Source organism: Callithrix jacchus, chromosome 5 (genome assembly GCF_049354715.1).
Source record: "Callithrix jacchus isolate 240 chromosome 5, calJac240_pri, whole genome shotgun sequence".
In the NCBI taxonomy this organism is placed as follows: Eukaryota; Metazoa; Chordata; class Mammalia; order Primates; family Cebidae; genus Callithrix; species Callithrix jacchus.
The window spans coordinates 83,026,600-83,050,858 of NC_133506.1; the positions used below are offsets into that span (position 1 = coordinate 83,026,600).

A 24,259-nucleotide genomic window follows, 5' to 3' on the forward strand; every position below is an offset into this window, starting at 1 on the left:
CTCACTTCCCTCCGGGCCAGCCGGAAGGCTGTAAGTGACGAGCCAGGGCTGCTAACAGGAATGCCACAGACTGTCTTAAAGGTTGAGGCGGTGGCCATCAAGACCTTGGATTCTACTTCCACTGACTGCCATGATGGAATAACAGATGGAATTTACCCTCCTGCCTTAGCAATTAAAAAACTCAGGCCGGGCTCGGGGGCTCATGTCTGTAATCCCAGCACTTTGGAAGGCCGAGGATGGATCACAAGGAGTTCAAGATCAGCCTGGTCAATATGGTGAAACCGTCTCTCTACTAAAAATACAAAAATTGGCCGGGCACGGTGGCTTACGCCTATAATCCCAGCACTTTGGGAGGCTGAGGCGGGTGGATCACGAGGTCAAGAGATGGAGACCATCCTGGTCAACATGGTGAAACCCCATCTCTATTAAAAATATAAAAAATTAGCCGGGCATGGTGGTGCGCGCCTGTAGTCCCAGCTACTCGGGAGGCTGAGGCAGGAGAATTGCTTGAACCCGGGAGGTGGAGGTTGTGGTGAGCTGAGATCTCGCCATTGCACTCCAGGCTGGGTAATGAGCGAAACTCTGTCTCAAAAAAAAAAAAAAAAAAATTAGCAGGGCATGGTGGCACACACCTGTGACTCTAGCTACTCAGGAGGCTGGGGGGCAGGGGACAGAGTTTGCAGCTGAGCTGTGACCTGATGCCAAATGAGAACATTCCAGAGTTGGCAGGGGATGAGATAGAGGGATGGCAGGGGAGAGCCAAGATCGTGCCACTGCACTCTAGCCTGGGCAACAGAGCAAGACTCTGTCTCCTCAAAAAAAAAAAAAAAAAAAAGACAGAATCTATTAAGCCAATCAGCACAGTGATCCCTGAGAAAAGAGGAACAAACCAGCTGAGCCCTAGGATCACCCCACGACTTCCAGGCTGTGGCATAGGAAGGGGAGCCTCCGTGGAGTCCTGTGGTCTCCCTGAGTTGATGGGACAGGGCTCACTCTGAATATGACAGCTAGGATTCGGAGGACAGAGTGCCACAGGGGAGAGAGCTCCACAGAGTGAACTCCAAAGACCTGCAGAGGGCCCCCCTGGGGTCTTCAGCTGATGGTCGAGTGAGAAACTATTGAGGCTGAGCAGAGAACCACTGGAAAGGGGCGGCTAGTTTATGTGCCCCCATCCAGAATTGAAACCCCTCCTAACAACACACAGTGCCTGCAGGGGGTCCTCAGAAGGATACTGCCTCAGCAGTGGACACATAAGTCCTAGACCAGGCACAAGCAAATTCCTAAAGAACCAGAGTGTACATATGTTAGGTTTTGAGGGCCATAGGTTCTCTGTCACAGCTACTCAAATCTGCTATTGTAACACAAAAGCAGCCAAACAAAGTACACAAATGAATGTCCATGTTCTATTGTTTATAAAAGCTGGCAACAGACTTCCTTTGGTCTGGGGTCCATAATTTGCAACTCCTACCCTAGACTGAAATCTACTCTAGTCCTGCCTAATAATGCTTGACAGCAAGCCACAAAAGCATTAAACTGTTTCCAAGTAATGTAACTGCATCCCAGAACAAAGCTCCAAAATATTTAAAGGAGAAAACCAAACAAAACCCACAAGCAGCCCACAACATAAAATCCAACATGCCTGGTACCCAATTAAAAATTACCAGACACAAAAAGAAACAGAAAAACATGATGCACACAAGAAAAAAACAGCAATCAAAATCAACCAAAAACTGACACAGATGTTAGAATTGGCAGACAAAAACATGAAAAGTTATAACTGTGTTCCATGTGTTTAAAAAGTTAGGTAGAGATGTGGAATTTTTTTTTTTTAGCCAACAAATTGAAATTCAAGAGGTGAAAATGCAACACTTAAGATGAAAAATATACTATGTAGAATTAACAGATTAGACACTACAGAAGAAAAAATTAGTGAACTTGAAGACACATAAGTAGAAATTATCCAAAATGACATACAGAAAGGCTGAAAGAACATGATCAGAGCATCAGCAAACTGTGGGTCAACTTGAAGCCATCCAATATACGTGTAATTGCAGTCACAGAAGGTGTAAGGGTAGGAAGTGAGGGAGAGACCAAAAGAAAAAAATTAGAAAAAATTGGCCAAAACACTTCCACCATTTGATTAAAGACTAAATCCAAGGCTGGGCGCAATGGCTCAGACCTGTAATCCCAGAACTTTGGGAGGCAGAGGAGGGTGGATCACTTGAGGTCAGGAGTTCAAGACCAGCCCGGCCAACGTGGCAAAACCTTGTCTCTACTAAAAATACAAAATTTAACAGGGCCTGGTGGTGCGCAGCTATAATCCCAGCTATTCAGGAGGCTAAGGTAGGAGAATCGCTTGAACCCAGAAGGCGGAGTTTGTAGTGAGCCAAGATCTCACCACTGCACTCCAACCTGGGCAACAGAGTGAGATTCTGTCTCAAAAAAAAAAAAAAAAAAAAAGACTAAATCCACAGGTCCTGGAAGTTCAATGACTGCCAAGCAGAAGAAACATGAAGAAAACTATGCCAATGCACATCACAATCAAATCACTTAGTAACAAAGAAAGAATCTTAAAAACAACCAGAGGAGAAAAGACAACTGCATATCGAGGAACAAAGTACACGGACTTCTCATCAGAATCACTGCAAGCCACAGACAACGGACGATATCTTTGAAGTGCCAAATGGAAAAAAAAGAATCCGCTTAGAATTTTATACCCAGTAAAAATATATTTCAAAACCAAAGGCAAACTAAAGACTTTTTCAGATATAAAAAAGCTGAGAGAATTCATTACCAGCAGACCTGCACTACAGTTATTAACCACCCCCTTGTAGAGAAGGAGAAACTAAGGCTCCAGAGAACTGCAGTTGCTTCCACTGCAGGGTTTAGGCCTCTCCTCCACATTGGGGGAGTGGAATGGAGATAGGAAGAGTTACTCACTTGTCCCTAACCCCCTCCTCCAGAAGCTGGGTTGGGACAGACCTGGCTGCAGTACCTCAGGTTTTCTATGCTCATGACGTGGTCCCACTCCCTGCTCCTCCCCTTCCCCTCCATGGGGCTGGCAGGATTAGTGAGATGCCATCTGAAGAGGCCCAAGAAAGTTCTCTGGGTTAAGAAGGATTCCTAGGATCTCTGGGTGATGCTCTCTGCCACCTCCTGGCACTCTCCTAACCAGTTTCCCCATACAGTGGCTCTGAAAGCCTGTCATCGAGAGGACTAGTTTAGGTAACAGTCTCATCTTGCCTAACAGGGTAAAGGGGATCTGTGTACTTGGTAACGAATACTGACCCCAGCCAGAGCAAGGATAATAGGGTGAACCAGCTGGCATGCATGGTGTCCCTTTTCTGGAGACCAGAGAGGGTGGTCCCTTTTCTGGAGACCATAGGTGATGACCACTCCCATTTTCCACTGTCCCAGGGCCAGTCTGTCAACTAGCGGCATAGGTCTCCTGCTCCTAGGCCTTTCTCCTCATGGGGGACCCTGTGTCCATTCCAAGCTCTGAACTAACCCACAGCCTCCCAGAGTCCACCTCAGGTCCTAAAACAAATACCTAACTCTCAGCACTGTCTGGAAAGTCAATGCCCTTGGGCCTCCCTAGCTCTGCCCTGCCTTCCCTGGGTGGCCCACGGCAGGTCACTTCCCACTCTAAGCCTCAGTTTCTCTTCGTGGTAACATGGGGAGTTAAATTGGATGAACTCTGAGGTCCTGTTCCCCTTCAACATTCATCAGCTCCGTGAACACCTTCCCCACCCTCTGACTATTAAGACTGAAGCCTCATTAAGGCCAATTAAAGGGAGATCAGGCCTTCTGAGCACCAAATGGCTGCAGAGGGTCAGGTCAAGAAGCCCAGGCTGGTCATGCCCAGAACGCTCTGACCAGGAGCCTCGTCGGCCTAGCCCAGTGGCATGGCGGCACTACCCTGAGTCTCCTGCTTCCCCCAGATGGACATCAGCTTCCTTGCTGTGGCTCAGGAATACAGTGGAGACAAGGGGCTGCCAGAACTTGGGGAAAGGCCATCAGGTGACCAGGACTGTTCCCTGTGGATGAGGCAAGAGGGTAAGATCCCTCCTACTTCCTGCTGGCCACAAGGAGCTTCAGAATCCTCAGCGCTTCCAGGCCTGCAGGCGCAGGATCCAGCCAACCAGACCATCCCATGTGGAGAGCAAATGGCACCAGCCGAGAATTTTCAAACAGGAAAATCTCATAACTATGGATTCAAAAGCCTTTCAAACCTCAGCTTCTCCAGGGTCCAAGAGCGACATACACTGGGGCCACCAAGCACCCTAATGCCCCAGAAAGCCTGGTTTGCAAAAAAAAAAAAAAAGAAGAAGAAGAAAGCCTGGCTTGGAAAGGACTTGCCCAAAGTCACGAAGCACGCCAGGGCAGGGTTGAGGCTGCCAGGCCACCTGGCGCCCACGTGCTCTCTACTGCATTCCACTGAGCCCCCGCTTGACTTTCTCCCAGGATAGGGAGCTCCCTACTTCCACCCCAGACTGCTCCCAAAGAGAGGCTCTCAGGAATAAGGAGTGAAGGCGGAGGAGATGAGGGGAGAGGTCTGCCAGACATGGAGTGTTTTACACACCCTACCTTTTCCCCATTTACACACCTTACTTTTTTCCCTCTTAAATCTCACTGACTTTCTGAGGCAGGTGTTAGCAATACCGTGACATGGAGGAAGAAGGAACAGGAGGTCAGAGAGGACAAGCAACCATCTCAGGGCAGCCACGAAGGATAACATCAGAGCTGGGGCTTGTGCCTGGGTCCCAGTGATACGGAGGCCTGTTCCTCCCACCACCCCACGTGGCACAAGCCCAGGGGTCATCCAGACCCTTAAAGGGGACTAGGACAGCCCACCCAGACCAAGGCCTACCAGGTCCCGCACAGGGCGGGACCCCATCTTCCTCCCCAGCTGCTTGCAAGGCAGAGAGTAGCTTGGTGCTTTTAGACACTCATGTCTGTCACTGCTTTAAGACAAGGCCCTATCCCCATTTTACAGGTGAAGAAACTGAGGCCCAGGGTCCTGCAGCACACGAGTGGCTAAGTGGGACTGGCACCCTCTGCCGGCCCAGGGGCCAGGACCTTCAGCCTGCTGGCACCTGCCTGTAATCCCAGTTACTTGGGAGGCTGAGGCAGGAGTATCGCTTGAACCAGGGAGGCAGAGGTTGTGATGAGTCGAGATCTCGCCATTGCACTCCAGCCTGGGCAACAAGAGCGAAACTCCATCTCAAAAAAAAAAAAAACCTGTTAATTAAGACACAAATGCTGTGGGGAAGGGAGACTTTGGAACACACAGGAGTCAACTGGGGTTACTTTATCAGATGGTTCCCCACCCTGACAGCAACAGGCCCTGGGCATACAGGAGGCGACTCCTGACCTATGGTGTCAGCTGGGCCACCTGTGGCCTCTGGCAGTGTGGGGGGCTGTCCTGGCACTGCCCAGCAATGAGTGCCCTTCCTGCTGGTCCCCAGTCCACAGAGCTCACCCCTGTTCTTGTGAGTCTCCGTCCCAGCCCTCTTCCAGAGAGCCCAGTATTTGGCTGCCAAGGAGCCTTGTGAAAACGCTTTTACTATCCTGAGTCAACAGAGGCCAGCAGCGAGGCTCTGGTGCTCCCATGCAGGGGTAGGGCTTGGAAGGACAGTGACACTGCTTCTCCAGGGAAATGGGAGTCCTCAGGACCCGCAGACTGGGGTTTTGGGCCAGGCCCTCCAGATGTCAATTCTGTGAGCTCGGGCAAGCTCTCTGCCATCCCGAGCCCCACCAAGCCTCAGTTTCCTCATTTGCACAATAGAGACAACACCTACTTTCCAGAGTCGTGGGGAGGATTACGCAGCAGGATAAAGTGCCCACTCAGCACCTGGCATTTAGGAAACGCCTCATTAAGCCGCTTCTATTCTCCTAGAGCCAAGCTGTGGGCCAGGACTCCAGCGTGTGAAGGCGGGGGCCTGACAGAAAAAATGTGGGGTGAATCAGGCATCCTGAAACCTGGGTTCAACTTTCCTTCTCTGGGTCTGTTCCCAAGCCCTGGCCTGGCATGCAGAGATGGGCATTCTGGCCCTGGTCACCGGGGCCTCACCCTCCCTCAGCTTCCTCAACTGTGAAGTAGAGAAGGTGTGATCTGCGCCCACTCTTGGGGCCTCACCCTGGGCTGTCAGGGACTGGTAAGGGATCCTACTAGTCATGTTGGGGAGCTCAGCACCTGCGTGAGGAGCAACCAGCTGGAACATCTACTCCCAGTGCTGGCTGAGGGAGCCCCAACCCCACCCAGCCTCATCCCTCCCTAGGCTGCAGCCAAGCGAGGCCAGGGCTCGTCCCTCCCAGGCATGATCCTACAGGCCTCTGGTATGCGGCTGGAGCCCCACAGCAGGTTTTCCCCCAGAGAAATCATGGCTCCTGGGGCTGTGGGAGGGGCAGGCAGTGACCTTCCCCCTGGAGTTGGAGGCCACTAGGGCTGGAGGGACGCTCGAAGGGGACAAGCTGCTGGGGAGTAAGACCTGGCATCCACCTGCCTCTTGTCCTGAGTCCAGGATCAAAGGGCAGCAAGGGTTCAAGGCTGAAGGGGCCCCTAACAGTCTTCAAGACCTGTACCCATTTTACAGATGGGATGGCCGGGGCCTGGAAAGGAGCTGGAGCTTGTTCCAGTCATAAGCCAGGAGGAGGCAGAGCACGGACTCTTGGCTCCTGGTCTGGTTGCCCACTAGTTCCTTTCCAGTCATTTGGGCACGGGAAGGCAGGTGGGGGTGGAGGGAGTGCTGGCAGCAGACTGACGGGAACACAGCCGCTCCCCTGGGTGCTGCGTCACTTCCCTGCCCCAGGGTCTGCCTGTTGTGCTGACGACAGGGCAGGTGAGTGAGGAGGTGGCGGGCTCGGCTGTCCTGATTCAGCCCCAGTAGCCCCAGCCTAAAGCCCCCGGTGGGAAGGGGCCAGTGTGCAGCCAGGCGGTCCAGGCAGAGGGATCCCCATCCAGGCGGGGGCAGGCAGTTTTCCCTACATGGTATCAGGGTGAGAAGGAGAGGCAGGAGCAGGGGCACAGAGGTGATTCATGGGGAGAGATAAGGCAGGGAGCACTCCCGGCAGGCAGACAGACGGGCAGACCGGCAGACAAAGCGCCCCGTCAGCATCCGTCAGCGTCCTGGCCCTGCCCCTGTGAGCCTGGGAGGCAGACGGGGCAGGAGAGCTGGAGGATTGCAGTGGCCTGGATCAGCTGCCCCTCCCAGGCCCTGCCTGTCACTCTGTCCTGCCAGGCCAGGGCATGAGGGGTAGCCTAGAATTTCACAGAAACACAGGCCTGGTCCCCACCCCTCCACCCGAGAACTAGCTAGGTGACCTTGAGCAGGGACTAACCAGTCAGGCCTCAGTTTCTACATCTGAAAAATGGGACAGATAACACTACCTGAGATTATAAAGTGCCTCGTACTCAATCAGCAGTTGCTATTGTTATTATACCCGCCCACACACGCCATGCTGGCCATGGGTCCCAGGACAGATGTGGCAGTGAAAGAAGTACCCACAGCAGAAGTCAGGGGCTCGGCTCACCACAGTGCTGTGGAGTCATAAACAAATCCCTGTCCTTCTCTGGGCCTCAGTGTCCCTGTCAGATGAGGGGCTCAGCCTCTACTGCCTCTGAGGCCCCCTCTGTGAGACCCTTGAGGACTCCCTGATGTCTGAGAGCTGGTGGGGGTGGGGCAGTCTCAGCAGTGAGTCCCCATCCTGAGGCCTCTAAAAGCAGATGGCAGGGCCCACCTGTCCGAGGCTGCAGGAGACCACTCACTGTGGTGCCATGTAGACAGACTGGCACCCAAACTGGAGACCAGCATCTTCCTGGCTATGTCACCTTAGACAGGTGACAGCAATAACCTTGTGAGAAGCAAAGGAAGGCAATGTCACCTTAGGCAGGTGACACTAATAACCTTGTGGGGCTTTTGTGGGAAGCAAAGGAAGGTCTAGGTGGCCCACAGGACTGTAGGGAGTGGCTGGGTCACAGCTGTAGCCACAGAAACTCTGGGAGGAAGCTGGGGTCAGCAGGGGAAGCCCTGGCTGGGAAGCCCCTATCTGGCCCATCACTGGGTGGGGTGGGAAAGGGCCAGCGTGCGGCCATGGGGCCCAGGTAGAGGGAGTCCCATCCCAGGCAGGGGGCAGGCACAGTTCTCCCTTCCCGATGTCAGGGTGAGAAGGGGAGGCAGCAGCAGGGGTACGAGAGGTGATTCATGGAGAGAGATAAGGCGGGGAGCACTCCCTGCCCAGCTCTGCGCTTATTTCCTTGCGCTCCTGCTTCAGACCCTCTGGCTGAGCATTATCCACCTGAATTTTGCCACCGAAAGGGACCTCAAGCCTTCTCTGGCCCTCCTCTCCTCCACCCCGCCAGGTCATGCAGTGCCCCAGCTGTGGGGGGCACTGCCTCCTTCCTGTCACTGATGAGGAGGGGAGGCACAGAGGAGTGGGAACCTTAGCACGGCAGGTCAAGTCCCCCCTACCCAGGGCCTCAGTTTCCCTAATTTCAAGATGGAAATTGAGGCAGGGTCTTGGGATCCCGGCAGGCTCTCTGGGGGGACAGGGTTCTCGAGCCTCCAGACAGTCATGTCCATTAGGCACAGACGTCAGCTGCACTTCCTACACACTGGGGCAGGTGTGGGGTGGGTCTCTCGGTCTGCAAACTATGCAGTTCCCTTCCTCCTCCCCCTCTACCTCCTCTTCCTCCAACTCCTTCCTTACTTTTGTCACCAGATATTCCATCTTCACAATAGCTAAAGATACAGCTTTTATCCACAGCGCCTCCGTCTTACAGACCAGAAACCCGAAGCCTCACAGCTGCCCAGGGTCAGACAGTGAGTTGAGAGCAGGTAGGCCAGGGGCCAGCCACCCCCACCCAGCTAGCTAACCCAGCCAGTCCCCTTGTTGGGCAGGGACTCCACCTTCCTGGAAACTGGAGCTGGGGCCAGGGGCCACCGTGGCCACCTTGTCAGTTCTTGACCCACTTCTGGTTTCTCTGCCCATGAGCTTCCCTGAGGCCCTGTCGGTTACCCAGGATGGTCCCTGAAGCCAGCATTCTGGTCTTGTGCAATTGGCTGCCCTGCTCTGGGATTGGAAGTATGAAGGGGTTAGACCCAGCTAGGAACATTCCACAACCTGAGGCCAGACCCGGCTTCAGAATCCTCAACACAGCTCTCTAGGTAAGCTCTATCAAGTCAAGATGTGCTTGGGAACGATGAGAAGGTACTGATGTGCAGCAGGCATTAGCACCTGCTCATGCCCACAGCTATCCAGCAAGTGGCAAGTACCCCTTCTCAGAATGTGTGACTGTGTCAGCCAAGAATGGTCCCCCCACAGCTAGGGCACTGCACAGTCCAGCAGGGGTGGAGAAGGGGAGGGCCAGAGAAGGCTTGAGGTTCCTTTCAGTGGCAAAATTCAGGTGGACAATGCTCAGCTGGACTCACTCCACTTCCACGAATGAGGACCACACCTCCTTCACCCGTGCATCCTGGCCTGGAAAGTTTCCACCACTGCAAAGCACACAAAGAGACTCAGAGAGGGTGTGCACTCTGCTAGAAGTTGCTCAGCACAGCCAGGAAACACGCAATATTGAACCAGGACCTCCAGGCCAGTCTCAGATGGACTGGGGCTGCTTTTTAATCTCCGTACCTATCTATCCCCCAGCCCACAACAAAAGCTCTTCCCATCAGAGAGCTCATGGTGTGTGCGCGCGCCCTCACAGTGAATCAATCACTCTAAGGGAGAGTAAGAGGAAGCCCTGCGATTCCTCCTCTCCCTGCTCCACCCCATTTCCGTGCCTTCTTCTGAGGAACCTGCTCACCAGGTCAGCAGAAACTAAAACATCCCCCCAACAACAAAGAGGCCCTTTGAGACGGGGCAGCCCACTGTCACCTGCTAGAGGACCTGGGAACCCTACCCTGCAAAGAAAGTGCAATCCCCAAGAAGGTGAGGAGGCAACCTCCAGCCAGGAGGCCACCAGGGAAGCAGAGACCCCTAGGGGCCCATGTTTGGCTACCGCGTTGGGCTCTGAGTGAGGCCATATTGAGGGGGTCCAGAGGCTGGTCGGGCCACTGCTGCAGGAGTCCCCGCGCTGCCGGAGTCCCCGCGCTGCCTCACCTTCTGCGCCTGGCTGATCATCTTCCGCACCACCTCTTTGATGTGGGCCTGCCCGTCTATGGGGGGCTGCATGTAGACGCTGGCCCGGGTCACGCCGCGGTAGGCGATGGTGTCGGGCCAGCCCAGGTCCAGCTGCGGGATGGAGCGGTCCGACTTCTGTGGCCAGTACTCCAGGGAGGGCAGCGGCTCGGCCTCGGTGGGGACCCCATCCACCCCGCTGGCTTCCTCGCCGTCACCGACCCTGTTGTCCTCGGGCCCCTGGGAGGGGCCCGTGCCCCGAGGGTCCTCAGAGCCCGGGTCGTACACCTCGATAGTCTCCAGGATGCGCTTGAGCTCCAGCTCCGAGAGGAAGTCACGGATGTTCTCCCGCTTGAGCACCTCGTAGAAGCCGTCCCGACCGCGGGCCACTAGGGCCTCCAGCGCCAGCCGCTGCTCCTCGCTGTAGAAGAACTCGGGCTTGGACTCGCTGGAGCGCCAGTTCACGTGGTTGTCGTCCAGACACTGCACCTGGGAGAAGGCCATGGTGCCGCCTGCCCGGGCACTGCTGCCGGGGGTGGGTGGGCAAGGTCCGGTTCCTAGCTCCGACCCGGTTGGGGCACCGCGCGCTCGGGGGCCTCTCCGCGGCCTCTGCTCCTCTGCCCATGAGCAACCTGAGGGAAAAACCTGATGAGCCCAGCTCGGCGCAGAGGGCGGGGCGCGCGGGGAGGGGCTGCTGGGGGCGGGGCCGGAGCCCACGGGGCGTAGGAAGGACGGGACTGGGACTGGGGCTGGAGCTGGGAGGATGAGGTGGGGGACGGGACTGGGATGGGGAGAAAGTAGGGGATCGGGACATGGACGAGGAGCGGTGGGCCACGTCCCAGGGCTCATTGAGCCTCTGCGTGCAGAGGACAGGGAACCCACATCCCAGATTTCCGGAGCTGCCTGAAGTCCTAGCAACTTCTGAGGGGGAAATAGGGCAGCCGGAGATGTTCCCAGTAGCTTCTTAGAGTGGAAGGCGGCCCCGGCACAGCGGTGCCCGGCAAGCCGAGGGTTTCCGGGTAAGGGGGGGTATTAAAATCCCCGGGTGCTGGCAAGCCTGGAGGAGGTCGGGGCTCGAAGAAGGGTCCAGGAGACCCGGAAGCGCGGCTGGGGGTGGCGGCGCCCCTTGAGACCCGGGATCCCGGGGGCGCAGCCGGTACTCGCTTACCGAGTGGACGCGGGCGGAGCGGAGCGGGGCGCACTCTGGACGGCAGCAGAGGCGCGAGGCCGGGCGAGGGCGCGCGGGTGACTCAGGGCCGCCCCGCCCACCCCACCGCCGCCACCTGCGGTCACGTGCCGCCCAGGGCGGGGCCGGAAGCTGATTCACCTCTCTACAAGCAGACAGACCTGGGGCGGGCGCACTGCCCACGGTCCTCTGGTGGCCGAATTCCCAAAAGCTCAGGGGCCAAAACCTAAGAACTCCTGGAAAACCTAGACCAGAGAGAGACAGTGTTCTCCCTGAGGTCACACAGCGGGTCAACAGCCTTGGCACCCCCAGGGTCCCCAGGGTCTGTTGGTGATCCTGGATCAATCCTGGCGGTGCCATCTCGCCTGTGTGGCGGGAAGTCCGTGTGGCCCTATACATACCCAGCTGTCCAGTAATGGAAATAGGTCTAGGGTACTGTGCTGGGAGCCCCCAGGCAGGGCTAGGGCACTGCCTGGCCCAAGCTCAGGGCTTTTCTGAGCTGGTACCCAGTTCTCAGTCCTGAGCCCTAATCCCTTCTAGGAGGGGTCCCTGGACTGCTTCTGCGTGGTGGGCAGCACTCCACCTGAACCCTAGGACAGGGAGGGGCCAAGAGGGCCGCTGTGGGCTGGGGTCAGACCCAGCTCTCTGCTGAGCGTCCCTTGGGGTTGGGACCCGGGTTATGGGGAGCTTGGAGACCACATCTGAAGGCAGGTTGTGAGGGTGGTACAGCAAAGCCCATTAAACCTGGCCCAACAAACAGCCCCCACCCCATCGCGTGCCACAACCAGTCTGCCAGGCACCCAGCCCAGCCCTTCCTCCCATCCCCCATACTTGCTCTGGATCTGGATGGGGCTGGTTTGGGGCCCTTAAGGATACTGCTGCTCTCGGTCACTGGTGACATCTCTAGGCCTTGTGCCCTCAAACCCCCCCCCCCCGCCCCTTCAAGGCCTTCTCTACCAACCATTGCCCATCAGGCTGATGAGTCCACTGCCCTGGGCAATGACTGGCCTCCCAAGTCCCCAACCCCTCAAGCCTGAAGTCCTACACTCTGCCATACAGCCCCCACCCCAGCCCCAAGGGCTTTATGCTACTGAACGCAGTGGCCCTGCAGGGACAGACAGGGGAGGTAGTCTCAGGGCCAGACAGGAGAGGTAGTCCCAGAGGGAGAGGCCTGCCCTGAGAGTCCTGAAGACCCACTTATAGCCTCTCTGCCACTGTGATCCCCTGCAAGACCCTCTCTGAGCTGCCTCAGCTTCTCGCTGTGTTCTGGCCAATGCACAGAGGCTGGGGAGTTCAGGAAGGGAGGCTAAAGCCTCACCCTCCCCTCCACCACCCCCACACTTCTGCAGTTGATGAACAGGAAGGCTGTATGCACCCAGTTTTCCCCAGTAGCAAGGATTTGCATAACTATAACACAGTAATATTACAGTCAGAAATTGATACTGGTGCAATCCACAGAGCTTACTTAGATTTCACCAGGTTTTTGTTTGTTTTGGGACAGGGTCTTGCTCTGTCACCTAGGCTGGAGCTCAGTGGTACAATCATTGCTCAATGCAGCTTTGAACTCCTGGGCTCAAGGTATATTTCTGCCTCAGCCTCCTGAGTAGCTGAGACCACAGGCACTGTGCTCAGCTAATCTTTTCCTTTCTTTTCTTTTCTTTTTTGTTGTTGTTATAGAGACAGGATCTCACTGTGTTGCTCAGACTGGTCTCAAACTCCTGGCCTCAAGTGTTTCTCCTACCTTAGCCTCCCAATGTTCTGGGATTACAGGCGTGAGCCACTATATCGGCCAGATTTCACCAGTTTTACATGCACTCATTTGCCTGTGGGTATACAACCTTACTATATGTATAGATTTGTGTAACCACCATTACAGTCAAGATACAGAGCTGTTCTGTCACTACAAAGAGAGATTTCTCTCTCTGTAGCCATCCCCACCCCATCCTCTGACCACTATTCCTAACTTCTGGCAACCCCTAATCTATTCTACAATTAGACAGTTTTGCTATTTCAAGAATGCTATATAAATGGATGATACAGTATATAAACTTTTGTGACTGATCTTTTTTTCCACTTGGCATAATTCTCCAGCAAGTCATCCAGGCTGTTTCACGCATCAGTGGTTTGTGTTTTTCATTGCTGACTAGTATTCCACAGTATGGATATACCACAGTTTGCTTAACCATTTCAATGATTGACAGATATGTGGGGTTTCCAGCTTTTAATCATTACAAATAACCTTGCTATGAGCATTCATATATGTATGTATATTAACATCAGGTTTCATTTCTCTGGCGTAAATGCTCAAGAGTGTTATTCCTGGGCCCCAGTAGGTTGCATGTTTGAAAACTGCCACACTTTTTCCAGAGTGGCTGCACCATTTCACATTCTCACCAACAATGTGTGGTAGGTTATATCTTATTGCGGTTTATGTAGAGACAAACCTCTACATTTAACATTTTATTTGGGAAGAAATAATTGCAGTTCGGGTCATACACAAAGACTGGGTGGTCTTTGATGTGTCTGGAGAACACAGAGAAGGTTAGAGGTTTCTAAAAAGCAGACATGTTACTTAGTGCTCTTTGAGAAAGTTCCTTAGCACTCGTCAGGATTTGGGGAGCTGGAGAGTTCTGATTGGTAAGTGACAGTGGTGAGTAAAGTTAGTCCTAGATTCGTAGCAAGTTATCTCAGCAGCTATATATAAAATTGATTTCAGGTTATAACAGGGAGTTTCACCAGCCAAACTCACAGGCAATTGCATTTTTGAACAATGTTATGTACACTGAGTGCTTCCCCCCAACCCACCCCATCTCTTAACTCTGACCCAATGTGTATAATCAACATTTACAGCCTAACCTTAGGTCCTAAAGATTTTTTCCTGTTATTTTCCCTAAAAGTTTGATAGTATTTTTTTTTAACATTTTTACCTTTAAATTTGTGATTTATTGTGAGCTAATTTTCATATAAGGTGTGAAATTTAAGGCTGGGCGCGGTGGCTCACACATATAATCCCAGCACTTTGGGAGGCCGAGGCTGGTGGATCACGAGGTCAAGAGATCGAGACCATCCTGGTCAACATGGTGAAACCCCATCTCTACTAAAATTACAAAAATTAGCTGGGCATGGTGGTGTGTGCCTGTAGTCCCAGCTACTTGGGAGACTGAGGCAGGAGACTTGCTTGAACCCAGGAGGCGGAGGTTGCAGTGAGCCGAGATCGCACCATTGCACTCCAGCCTGGGTAACAAGAGCGAAACTGTGTCTCAAGAAAAGAAAAAAAAAGGTGTGAAATTTAGATTGAGGGTAGGTTTTTGGCCTATGGAGGTTCCCAGAAGAGTTTTTATACTCTTCTATAAAGGAGAAGGAGACAGTCTCAGATATCAGATATCTTTTTTTTTTTTTTGAAGACCCAGTCTTGCACTGTCTCCCAGGCTGGAGTGCAGTGACTTGATCTCAGCTCACTGCAACCTCCATCGCCCCAGTTCAGTGATTTTCATGACTTAACCTCCCAAGTAGCTAGGACTACAGGTGCGCGCCGTTGCACCTGTCTAATTTTTGTATTTTTTGGTAGAGACAAACTTTTGCCATCTTGCCCAGGCTGGTCTCAAACTCCTAGCCTCAAGTGATTCACCCACCTCAGTTTCCCAAAGTGCTAAGATGATAGGTGTGAGCCTGAGATATTTTTTTTTTTGAAACAAATTTTTTTGAAAAAATATTTTGAAAAAATCTGGCCAGCCGCTGAGATTTTTTTTCCCCCCTTTGGAGAAGACAAAACAAGAATTTTGCTCTTGTTGCCCAGGCTGAAGTGCAATGGCATGATCTCGGCCCACCACAACCTCTGCCTCCCTGGTTCAAACGATTCTCCTGCCTCAGCCTCCCAAGTAACTGAGATTACAGGCATGCACCACCACACCCAGCTAATTTTGTATTTTTAGTAGAGATGGGGTTTCTCCATGTTGGTCAGGCTGGTCTTGAACTCCCAACCTCAGGTGATCTGCCTGCCTCAGCCTCCCAAAATGCTGGAATTACAGGTGTGAACCACTGCGTCCAGCCGCCTCAGAGATCTTAATAACCAGTCGGGATCATACAGCAAGGGACTGAGAAAGCTGAGTTTGTTCTGTTGTTGTTGTTTGTTTGAGACAGGTTCTTGCTCTCACCTCAAGGTTGGAGTGCAGTGGTGCAATCACAGCTCAGAGCCTGGACCTCTCATACTCAAGCAATCCTCCCACCTCAGCCTTCTCAGTAGCTGAAGTACAGGCATGAACCACCATGCTAATTTTTAAAATTTTTTGGTAGAAACGTGTTTTCATCAGGCTTTGTTTTTTAATCGAGATGGGGTCTCCCTATATTGGTAAGGTTGGTCTTGAACTCCTGGCCTCAAACAATCCTCCTGCCTCAGCCTCCCAAAGTGTTGGGATTATAGACGTAAGCCACTCTGCCTGGCTGAGAACTGGATTCAAACCCAGGTCTGGGAGACTTTCTCCTGCTCCCTTCTGCAGTGGCAATGTCCGGACTGGCTCCTGGGGATGGGCCGGGCCTGGTTAGGGAGTGGAGAGCAACTTGTTTTTTCAGTTATTTTTATTTTTTTTACCTTAAATCATTATTTTACTTTTAAAATTAAAAATTTTTTGGTGTCGTGACTCGGATACAAACCGAGGTTGCTGCAGGAGAGCAACTTGATTACTCCTCAAGGGATGATGTCCAGTGACCTCCTTGGGAGAGAATCATTCACTCATTCAACAGATACTGGCAGAGGCCATCATATGTCTGCTTGTGCTAAGCATTGTTGAGACTCAGACTTTTCCCTGAGGCCCCATAATCATAGTCTGGCATGGGGGGACAGGAGGCGGGACAATCATAGGTCATAGAATTATTGGTGCCATGGAGGATACAGCCCCAAAGCCTGTCGAGCCCAGATGTCCACATGGATGGAGAGGAATGAGTATAAGTTCCCTGGGATAAACCCAGGGAAGGGTGGAAGGTGAGAAGGGTGTTCCAGGGAGAAGGAACAGCAAACACAGAGACCCAGAGGTGTCCAGGAGAGCATGGAGGGTGCTGGAAGTCTGGGTGAAATTAGTCAGGGAGAGGGTGGCTGAGCAAGGTGGCCATAGCAAGGGGCGTGGGAGGCCGTGATTAGAGCCTGTGATCCCCCCCGCAGGGGCTGAGAGGCACAGAGCGGTGAGAGCAGGGAGGATCGTGGGCGGACTGGTGCTTTTAGAGGCTCCCTTGACTTGCTTGCAGGGGGAGTAGATTAGGAGTCATAGCGAGGAGGGGCTGCAGCTCCCCCAGTAACCAAACAGGACTAGGCATTGGCCACCGGGAGGGAGATGGCGAGAAGGGGCAACTGTCAGGATCTGGTGTGGGCCTTGGCTGGAGGGGGTGAGGGGGCGGGGCAGGGTGCTGATGCAAACATGGGGCCCAGTGGGAAGCTCCCAGGACTTCAGAAGCCAGCACCCTGGCAAAGCCATAGACCCCTGCCAGCTCCCCAACTCTCACGCTCCCCCCACCCCCTGCCTCCCCGGGGCTGCTTATTCTGGAGTCCGTACCTGGTGTGCTGTGTTTCAATGGTGACACCACCGCCACTGTTCTCATAAAGGAGAGGTTCTTTCCTGCTGCTCAGCACAGACACTTGGTCAAACCAGTGGTACTCTGGGCGGTTTCCCATGCAGATAGCGGGAATGGGCTGAAGAAACACAAAGAATCTCCTGACTCCGGCTTTCTGAGCCATTCTATGGCTGCGATGCCTCACCTGTCTCTCCCAGAAGGGCTGGGTCCTCTGAGTCCCATTCAACCTCCCTAGACTCAAAGCCCATCAGGAGTGGTCTATCACCTGTCCTCTGAATCCTGGACTCCAATGCCCCCAGAATTCTACCACGGGGCCCCCAGCTCTGTCTTGGGTCTGACTATGTCCCCCAGGCAAGTTATGTCCTTTCTGGTCCTGCCAATCTAATGGGGGTGGAGGTGGCAGGGTAGGACAGCTGGATCAAACAGCACCTGAACTCCTTGTGGCTCTTTCTGGGATCACTTCTCTGCTCCTCCTCTCCTCCTGTGCCTTTCCTCCCTCCTCCTCACTATGCAGTCACCTATTCATTCATTCAACCAGTGTTCCCAGGAAGTCTCTTCTGGGCCCCACCCTGGACGGGGCAGGCGATACCTGAGACTTGGAGATGATTCAAACCCAGTGTCTGCCCTAGGGGAGCTTCCATCCTGGTGGGGAAGGTAGACTATGTAAACAAACAACTGTGCTTTGGGAGGCTGAGGCGGGTGGATCACGAGGTCAAGAGATCGAGACCATCCTGGTCAACATGGTGAAACACCGTCTCTACTAAAAATACAAAAAAATTATCTGGGCATGTGGCACGTGCCTGTAATCCCAGTTACTCAGGAGGCTGAGGCAGGAGAATTGCCTGAACCCAGGAGGCAGAGGTTGCAGTGAGCCGAGATCGCGCCATTGCACTCCAGGCTGGGTAACAAGAGCGAAACTCCATCTCAAAAAAAAAAAAACAAAAAAACAACTGTGATTCAATCTTTCGCCTTAGGAGCCCTTGGGAGGAAGCTGCTACTGCCTGCGGGGTTGGGAGAGTCAGGGACGGCCTTAGAGGACAAGCCCTTTGCAATAGGCCTTGAAAAGGGAGGTAAACAAGGGTGGAGGTCGGTGTCAGACGGACAGTGGTGCCCTGGGAGGAGGGACTGCATCTGCAAAGGCATGGAGGCGTCCAAGGGCTGGGTGTGCGTGAGAAAATACAAGCAGGTCAGGGTAGCCGGTGCGTGGTGCTGGGAGGTTCTGGGACCAATTGTCAAGGGCCTCGAATGCCATAGAAAGGATTTTTTTCTCCCCAGGATGCCATAGGCTGAGAGGTAGGGGCAGGGAGGAGGGTCCTGAGAAATAAGGGATCTGCTGAGAGCTGTGATTCCAAAGTGTAGAGGGGATGGACAGGAGGCTGGGAGGAACATGGGACTGGGCTGGGCCCCAGAGGGGAGTGGGGAGAAGCCATGGGGGGGTGCTGATGGGAGGGGGCAGGGAAGTGCCTATGGGGATGACTGGGACCAGGTGTCCAGGAAGCCTATAGCTCAAACCGGCTGGGCTGGAGACTGGGACCCAGTCAAGGGTGCCAGAGTAGAGGACACTGCCCCAGCCCAGCTGACCTGGAGGAAGGGGTCTGAGACCTGCCCTTCCCCATGGGCTGGGCATCTAAGAAGGGACGTATCGGAAAGGGGCTTTGGAGGGGGCAGTCTGCACAGGGAGCCCCAAGGCGCAGAAATGTCAGTGCCGGCCGCCATACTGCGGCTGTGTGGCAACTCTGTCTGCCCCTCACAGGCCGCCGCAGCGCTGCCCATCAGCTGTGTCTCAACTTCCCGTAATCATCATCTCCTGCTTAGCTCCGCACTCTGTGCCCTGCTGAAAACCCATCAGGGCAGGGGCCAAAGGTTTCTATGACATTTTTTTTTTTTTTTTGAGATGGAGTTTCACTCTTGTTCCCCAATCTGGAGTACAAAGGCACTATTTCAGCTCACTACAACCTCCACCTCCCAGATTCAAGGGAACCTCCTGCCTCAGCCTCCCTAGTAGCTGGAATTATAGGCATGTGCCACCACACCTGGCTAACTTTGTATTTTTAGTAAGATGGGGTTTCACCATGTTGGCCAGGATGGTCTCCATCTCCTGACCTCATGATCTACCCACCTCGGCCTCCCAAAGTGCTGGGATTACAGGCATGAGCCACCCCGCCCAACCCTAGAAAGTCTTTTGTGGGAGGAAAAAGTGAATGTGAGTCAACTCTTTCCATCCCTACATATCGCTAGGCTGAAGTCTGCCTTAAGACTGCCAACCCCAACCAGCAAAATCTCACTGAGCAGAGCAGTGAGGGAGCTCCCTACTTCAGGGCTGTGGATGCAGGCTCAACAGATGAGTCCTGTGCAGCACCCCAGCCATGGGGGAGATGGCACAAGGCAAATCTCATCCTCTTGGGGCTCTCCTGCCACAGGGGAGGCAAGAACCAAATAAACATGTCCAAGTCCTCCCTGGGATGACAAGGGAAGAGCGAAAGCCATGAAGAGGGGAGAGTGGGGCATGGAGGACAGACCCAAAGGCGTGAAGGAGGCAGTCGTTGGGGAGGCCTCAGGTGGGAGTGAGGACAGACGTGCGGGAAGGGCTAAGGGTCTGGGTCACCCACGGTCTTGCAGACTGTGGAGAGGCTGAGTGACTGGAGAGTCCTGGGTGTCGGCTCAGCACTCTGCTGCAGGAAATAGCCTGGCCTAAAGCTTGGACCCGAGTCGGAGACAGGGGTGTGGATGGGCTCTGACCCCCTGTCCTACAGCCAGGAAGCTGGAGCGGCAGGCCTTGCCAGCACGTGGGCTTTCACCATGGTCCTCCTGCATGAGTCGCAGCTGGGCGACAGCACGCTCAAGCTGGCTGCCCCCTGACACGACTGGTCCACTTATCTCTGAGTGAACCCAAAGCCCCAGGGACAGGTGGAGTGCCTGGGGCAGGGCCCATCCTGCTGGCCTCTCCCTCTCTAGCCTCCATTTCTCCCCTCTCATTTCTCCCCTTTGGGGAGAAAGGCTGGGGGCAAGTCAGGGAAGGGAGGCTCGTGCCCCAGATAAACTCTAATGGCAGACCTCACACAGCAGGGCCAACACAGGCGAGTCCCCGGCCCAGGGAAGTGGGATCAGGGAGAAGGTTAGGATGGAGAGCAGCAGGTGGGAAAAGGGTTTTCAGAGGCCACACCCTCCCCATCCTCAGATTGAGAAACTGAGGCCCAGGGCCAAGTGGTAACAGGTCAGAGGTATAGATGGAGCAGGTCTGGGCCCCAGCCCTGTCTTCCCCACCCAGGTGCCCCTATCTATGGGGAGAGACACCAAGTGTCCCTCTCTTGCACAGATGACGTGGGTTGCGTGGTGCCATCGGAGTGTCTGCGGGCCTGCGGGGCCGAGGTCGGCTGCTCCAATATCGCCTACCCCAAGCTGGTTATGGAACTGATGCCCATCGGTAAGGTGGTGTGGGTGCGGGTCCGGGTGGGGGCGTGGAGTGGAACCTGGGGCCCAATGAGAGTGAGGGCTGCAGAGGCCACTCTGGATCCAGTGTGATGCTGGATGACATCCAGGTGGGCTGTTCTGCTCCTAGCGGAGAAGACTGGACGCACTCATAATAGAAAACACTCAAACACCCACTGTGTGCTGCCACCATCCCCAGAGCTTCCCAGGTGATGCACTGGCTTTCTTTTCTCGAGAACCCCTAGTGCTGTTAGTATCATCCCCATTTTTTTTTTAGATGGAGTTTTGCTCTTGTTGCCCAGGCTGGAGTGCAATGGTATGATCCTCGCTCATTGCACCTTCTGCCACCTGGGTTCAAGCTATTCTCCTGCCTCAGCCTCCCAAGTAGCTGGAATTACAGGTGTGCACCACCACACCTGGCTAATGTTTGTATTTTTCATACAGACAGGGTTTCACCATGTTGACCAGGCTGGTCTCAAACTCCTGACCTCAGGTGATCCACCCACTTTGGCCTCCCAAAGTGCTGGGATTACAGGCGTGAGCCACTGCACCTGGCCTATATCCTCCCCATTTTAAAGATAGGGAAACTGAGACCCAGAGAGGTTAAATGACCTAGCCGAGGTCACATGGCAAGTAAGCTGCAAAGCTGGATTCTAACCGATGCATCTGCCTGCACATCCCAGCCTCCTGTCTTGTGCTGTACCATCTCTTGAGAAAGGCCACCCATTCTCTCTTCTTGTATGCCTATTGGATGCCAGGCACTTTACTAATAGTTTCTTATTAAGTGCTATGAGATAGGGTTATTGGCTCCATTTTACAGATTGGGAAACTGAGGCAGAGAGAGAAAGTGACTTGTCTGAGGTTGTATAGTGACTGCGACACATACCCAAAACACAAACTGCTTATTCTGCTAGGATCAGGTGCTCAGGAACGCTCAGTCCGCTACATCTGCAGGCATCAGTGTCTATCCTCTGCACCTCCACCCCCACCCTGAGGCACTGCAAGCCAACAGGGAGAACTAGGGGGCAAGTTTAGCTTTTTCCATGTTTCTCGTGGTGGTAGCATCCTTGTCATTCTAATGTGAAGTGATGAGTTCCCCCTCACAGGAGGTATGCAAATAAAAGCAACATAGCAAGGGGTGTGAGAGGTCAGACCCTAAGCAAAAAGAGGAAAGCTTCCTGAGCCCTTGCAGCCTGAGCCTTTCCTCTACAGATTCTCAGGTGCTGGAGCTTTCCCTCGTCCCCTCCCGCTGACCCCCTCCCTCTAATCCTCTCTTCCTGAAAGCTTTTGGTCCTCCAGGTGAGTCCCACCCTGCTCTTTTCTCCTCCCTCCCTCCCTCCCTCCCTCCCTCCCTCCCTCCCTCCCTCCCTCCTGCAGAGCTCAGGCCCAAGGGAAGTGAATGCACAGACGGGGGATCAGATCTTGGCTCTGCCACTCGCTGGCCAAGATATTTGGGGCATGCCACTTCCCTGCTTGGAGCCTGGGTGTCCTCATTTGTAAATTGGAGATAATGGCATCTACCCACCCTCAGCGTTGTTGCTGGGATTAAACATAATGACAAGGAGAATGCCTGGTGCAGGCTTGGCCACACTGTGGTTCCACCTTGGGGTTTCGCTCTCCTCTTCTGTTCTGGGCACGGGCACTCACTAAGCCCCCAGGGCTGACATGGAGCCATTGTTGGGCCGCAGTCCCTCTCTAGACTTTGAGTTCCTCTCGGAGAAATGGATGGAATAAGCCCCAAGTTAATCCATCTCCATGAACAACACAAGGGGGTGGAGCAATGTTTTGGGGAAAACCGTGGTTTGACTCACTTTCCTCTGGGCTCCATCCCAGTCAGCTTCTGACAAGTGAACAGATGGCCTAGAGATGCCTGGAAGTCACACAGCAAATCAGATGCAGAACCCAGGCAGGCAATAAATGGCTGTGCCTTCGGAGCAGGGGGCCTATGTCAGGCTTATCCTGAGACAGATGGGCAAGAGTTTATGGAGGTCAAGGAGGCACTTAAAATTGCAAGAGTCCTTAGAGACAGACTTGGACTAATCCCCAGAGAGGGGAGGTGACCAGTCTGAAGCCACACAGCATGGAGTGGGTGGGCAAGCATCCTTCTACCTTCTTTAGGGCTCCCCACCCTCAGGCCTTCCTGAGCCCACAACTCCCAGAAGGCCTTGCACAGCAATGCTCCCCGAACCCCTAGGGAAGCCCTCACTCCCATTCTGGAGAACCACAGAGCCAAGGAGAGAGGGATCCACTATGCCTGCCGGGTCCTGCCATGCACGAGACTTGGCAGAAAATTCCAGAGCCTGGGCCGCAGCATGCTAGGGTGAGCTGTGCATTTGGCCCAGGGTGTGACCTCCAAGCGGAGGTCCACCTTAGCCTTCCTGTCCCACCCCACCACGCCTGCTGCGAGTCCCTGGGCCATCTCCTCCCCTCTCCGAGCTTCCATTTCCTCATCTGTCAGGTGGGTTAATCATGCTTTCCCCAGACGAAGGCATGGGTGTGAAAGTGCTTTGTCAACGCAGGGCTCTGCAGAAAGAAGAGGCCTGATCGCAGCCTCAGCAATATGAGTCATTACGGTTCGGCCTGGGGCTGTTGAGCCGTAGGCACCAGCAGCCAGCTCCGAAGGCCCCACAGTTTGTCTTTGGCCTCCCCAGGCTCCTCTTTTGGGGTCTTGCTCACCACCACCCTCCTCATCCTCTCTCCCTCCTGGCCCTCCGCCTGCAGGGGCATGTGAATGGCAGGGGAGCCTCAGACAGAAGAGCCCAGGTGGAGGGGCTCCTGGGCCTTAGCAAGGCCAGGCAGTGTCACGCCTCCTCTGTCCCACCCCAGGTCTGCGGGGGCTGATGATCGCAGTGATGCTGGCCGCTCTGGTGTCCTCGCTGACCTCCATCTTCAACAGCAGCAGCACACTCTTCACCATGGACATCTGGAGGCGGCTGCGGCCCTGCTCCGGGGAGAGGGAGCTTCTGCTGGTGGGCCGGTATGGGGTGGCACCGGTACTGACTGAGGGATGAGCAGGAGTTTGCCACTTAGAGAAAGGTGGATGCCAGGGCCGGGCATGGTGGCTCACGCCTGTAATCCCAGCACTTTGGGAGACCGAAGCGTGAGGATCATGAGGTCAAGAGATTGAGATCATCCTGGCTGACATGGTGAAACTCTGTCCCTACTAAAAATATATAAATTAGCTGGGCATGGTGGCACACACCTGTAGTCCCAGCTACTTGGGTGGCTGAGGCAGGAGAATCGCTTGAACCCGGGAGGTGGAGGTTGCAGTGAGCCCAGATTATGCCACTGTACTCCAACCTGGTGACAGAGTGAGGCTTCTTCTCAAAAAGAAAGACAGAAAGGTGGATGCCAGGAAGGAGGGAGGAGAAGGGCCCAGTGTACCCTGTCCACACCACGTCTCACATTGTTCTCCTGTCCACTTCTGTGTGATGGCAGCCTTATCTGGGATGTGTCTCTGTCCCGACTCTGATTCCCTCTGCAGGGTCCAGCCCTCCCCTCCCCAGCCACTCTACAGATCGCTCTGTCTCCCACAAAACTGGGCCCCCAGCCCTCCTGATGGTTCCCCGCTGCCCCACAGAGGGCCCCTGGGCCAGCACTCAAGACAGGCCATGCTTGGGCTGCCACATCCCTCAGCCTCTGTGGCCCTGGCCCCACTGAACTCCAGCCTGTTTCCTCCCAGCCCAGCTTGTCCCCTCCCTTTTCACCTGGATGACTCACGCTGATCTGTCTACACTCTGCCTGTGTCATCCTTCTCTGTGCAGTCCTCCCCAAGACCCTCAGCCAAGGAGTGAGCCTTCTCCCCTCCATACCCCAGGGACTCTTGCTAGATTCTTCCCATAGCACATGTGGCCATTACAGGCCAAGAGGTCTCCCCAACACCCTTCTGCACATGTGTGAGCTCTTCAAGAGGACAGGGGCTGTGTCTGGGGAGCAGGTGGTATTTGATTACATGAATAA

At 54.3% G+C, this 24,259-nt stretch overlaps 1 protein-coding gene across 1 annotated transcript in view; it reads right to left on the reverse strand.

Annotated features, from left to right (window-relative positions):
- Positions 1–11,327, reverse strand: part of FAM83G (family with sequence similarity 83 member G) — a 34,982-nt gene extending 23,655 nt beyond the window's left edge. The window contains exons 1-2 of the mRNA XM_002747854.5: positions 11,291–11,327; positions 10,105–10,754 (exon numbers count right to left, since the gene is read on the reverse strand). Coding sequence (XP_002747900.1) covers positions 10,105–10,626 — 522 coding nt within the window. The 5' untranslated portion in view covers positions 10,627–10,754; positions 11,291–11,327. The remainder of the gene's footprint in view (positions 1–10,104; positions 10,755–11,290) is intronic.
- Positions 11,328–24,259: the final 12,932 nt, after the last annotated feature.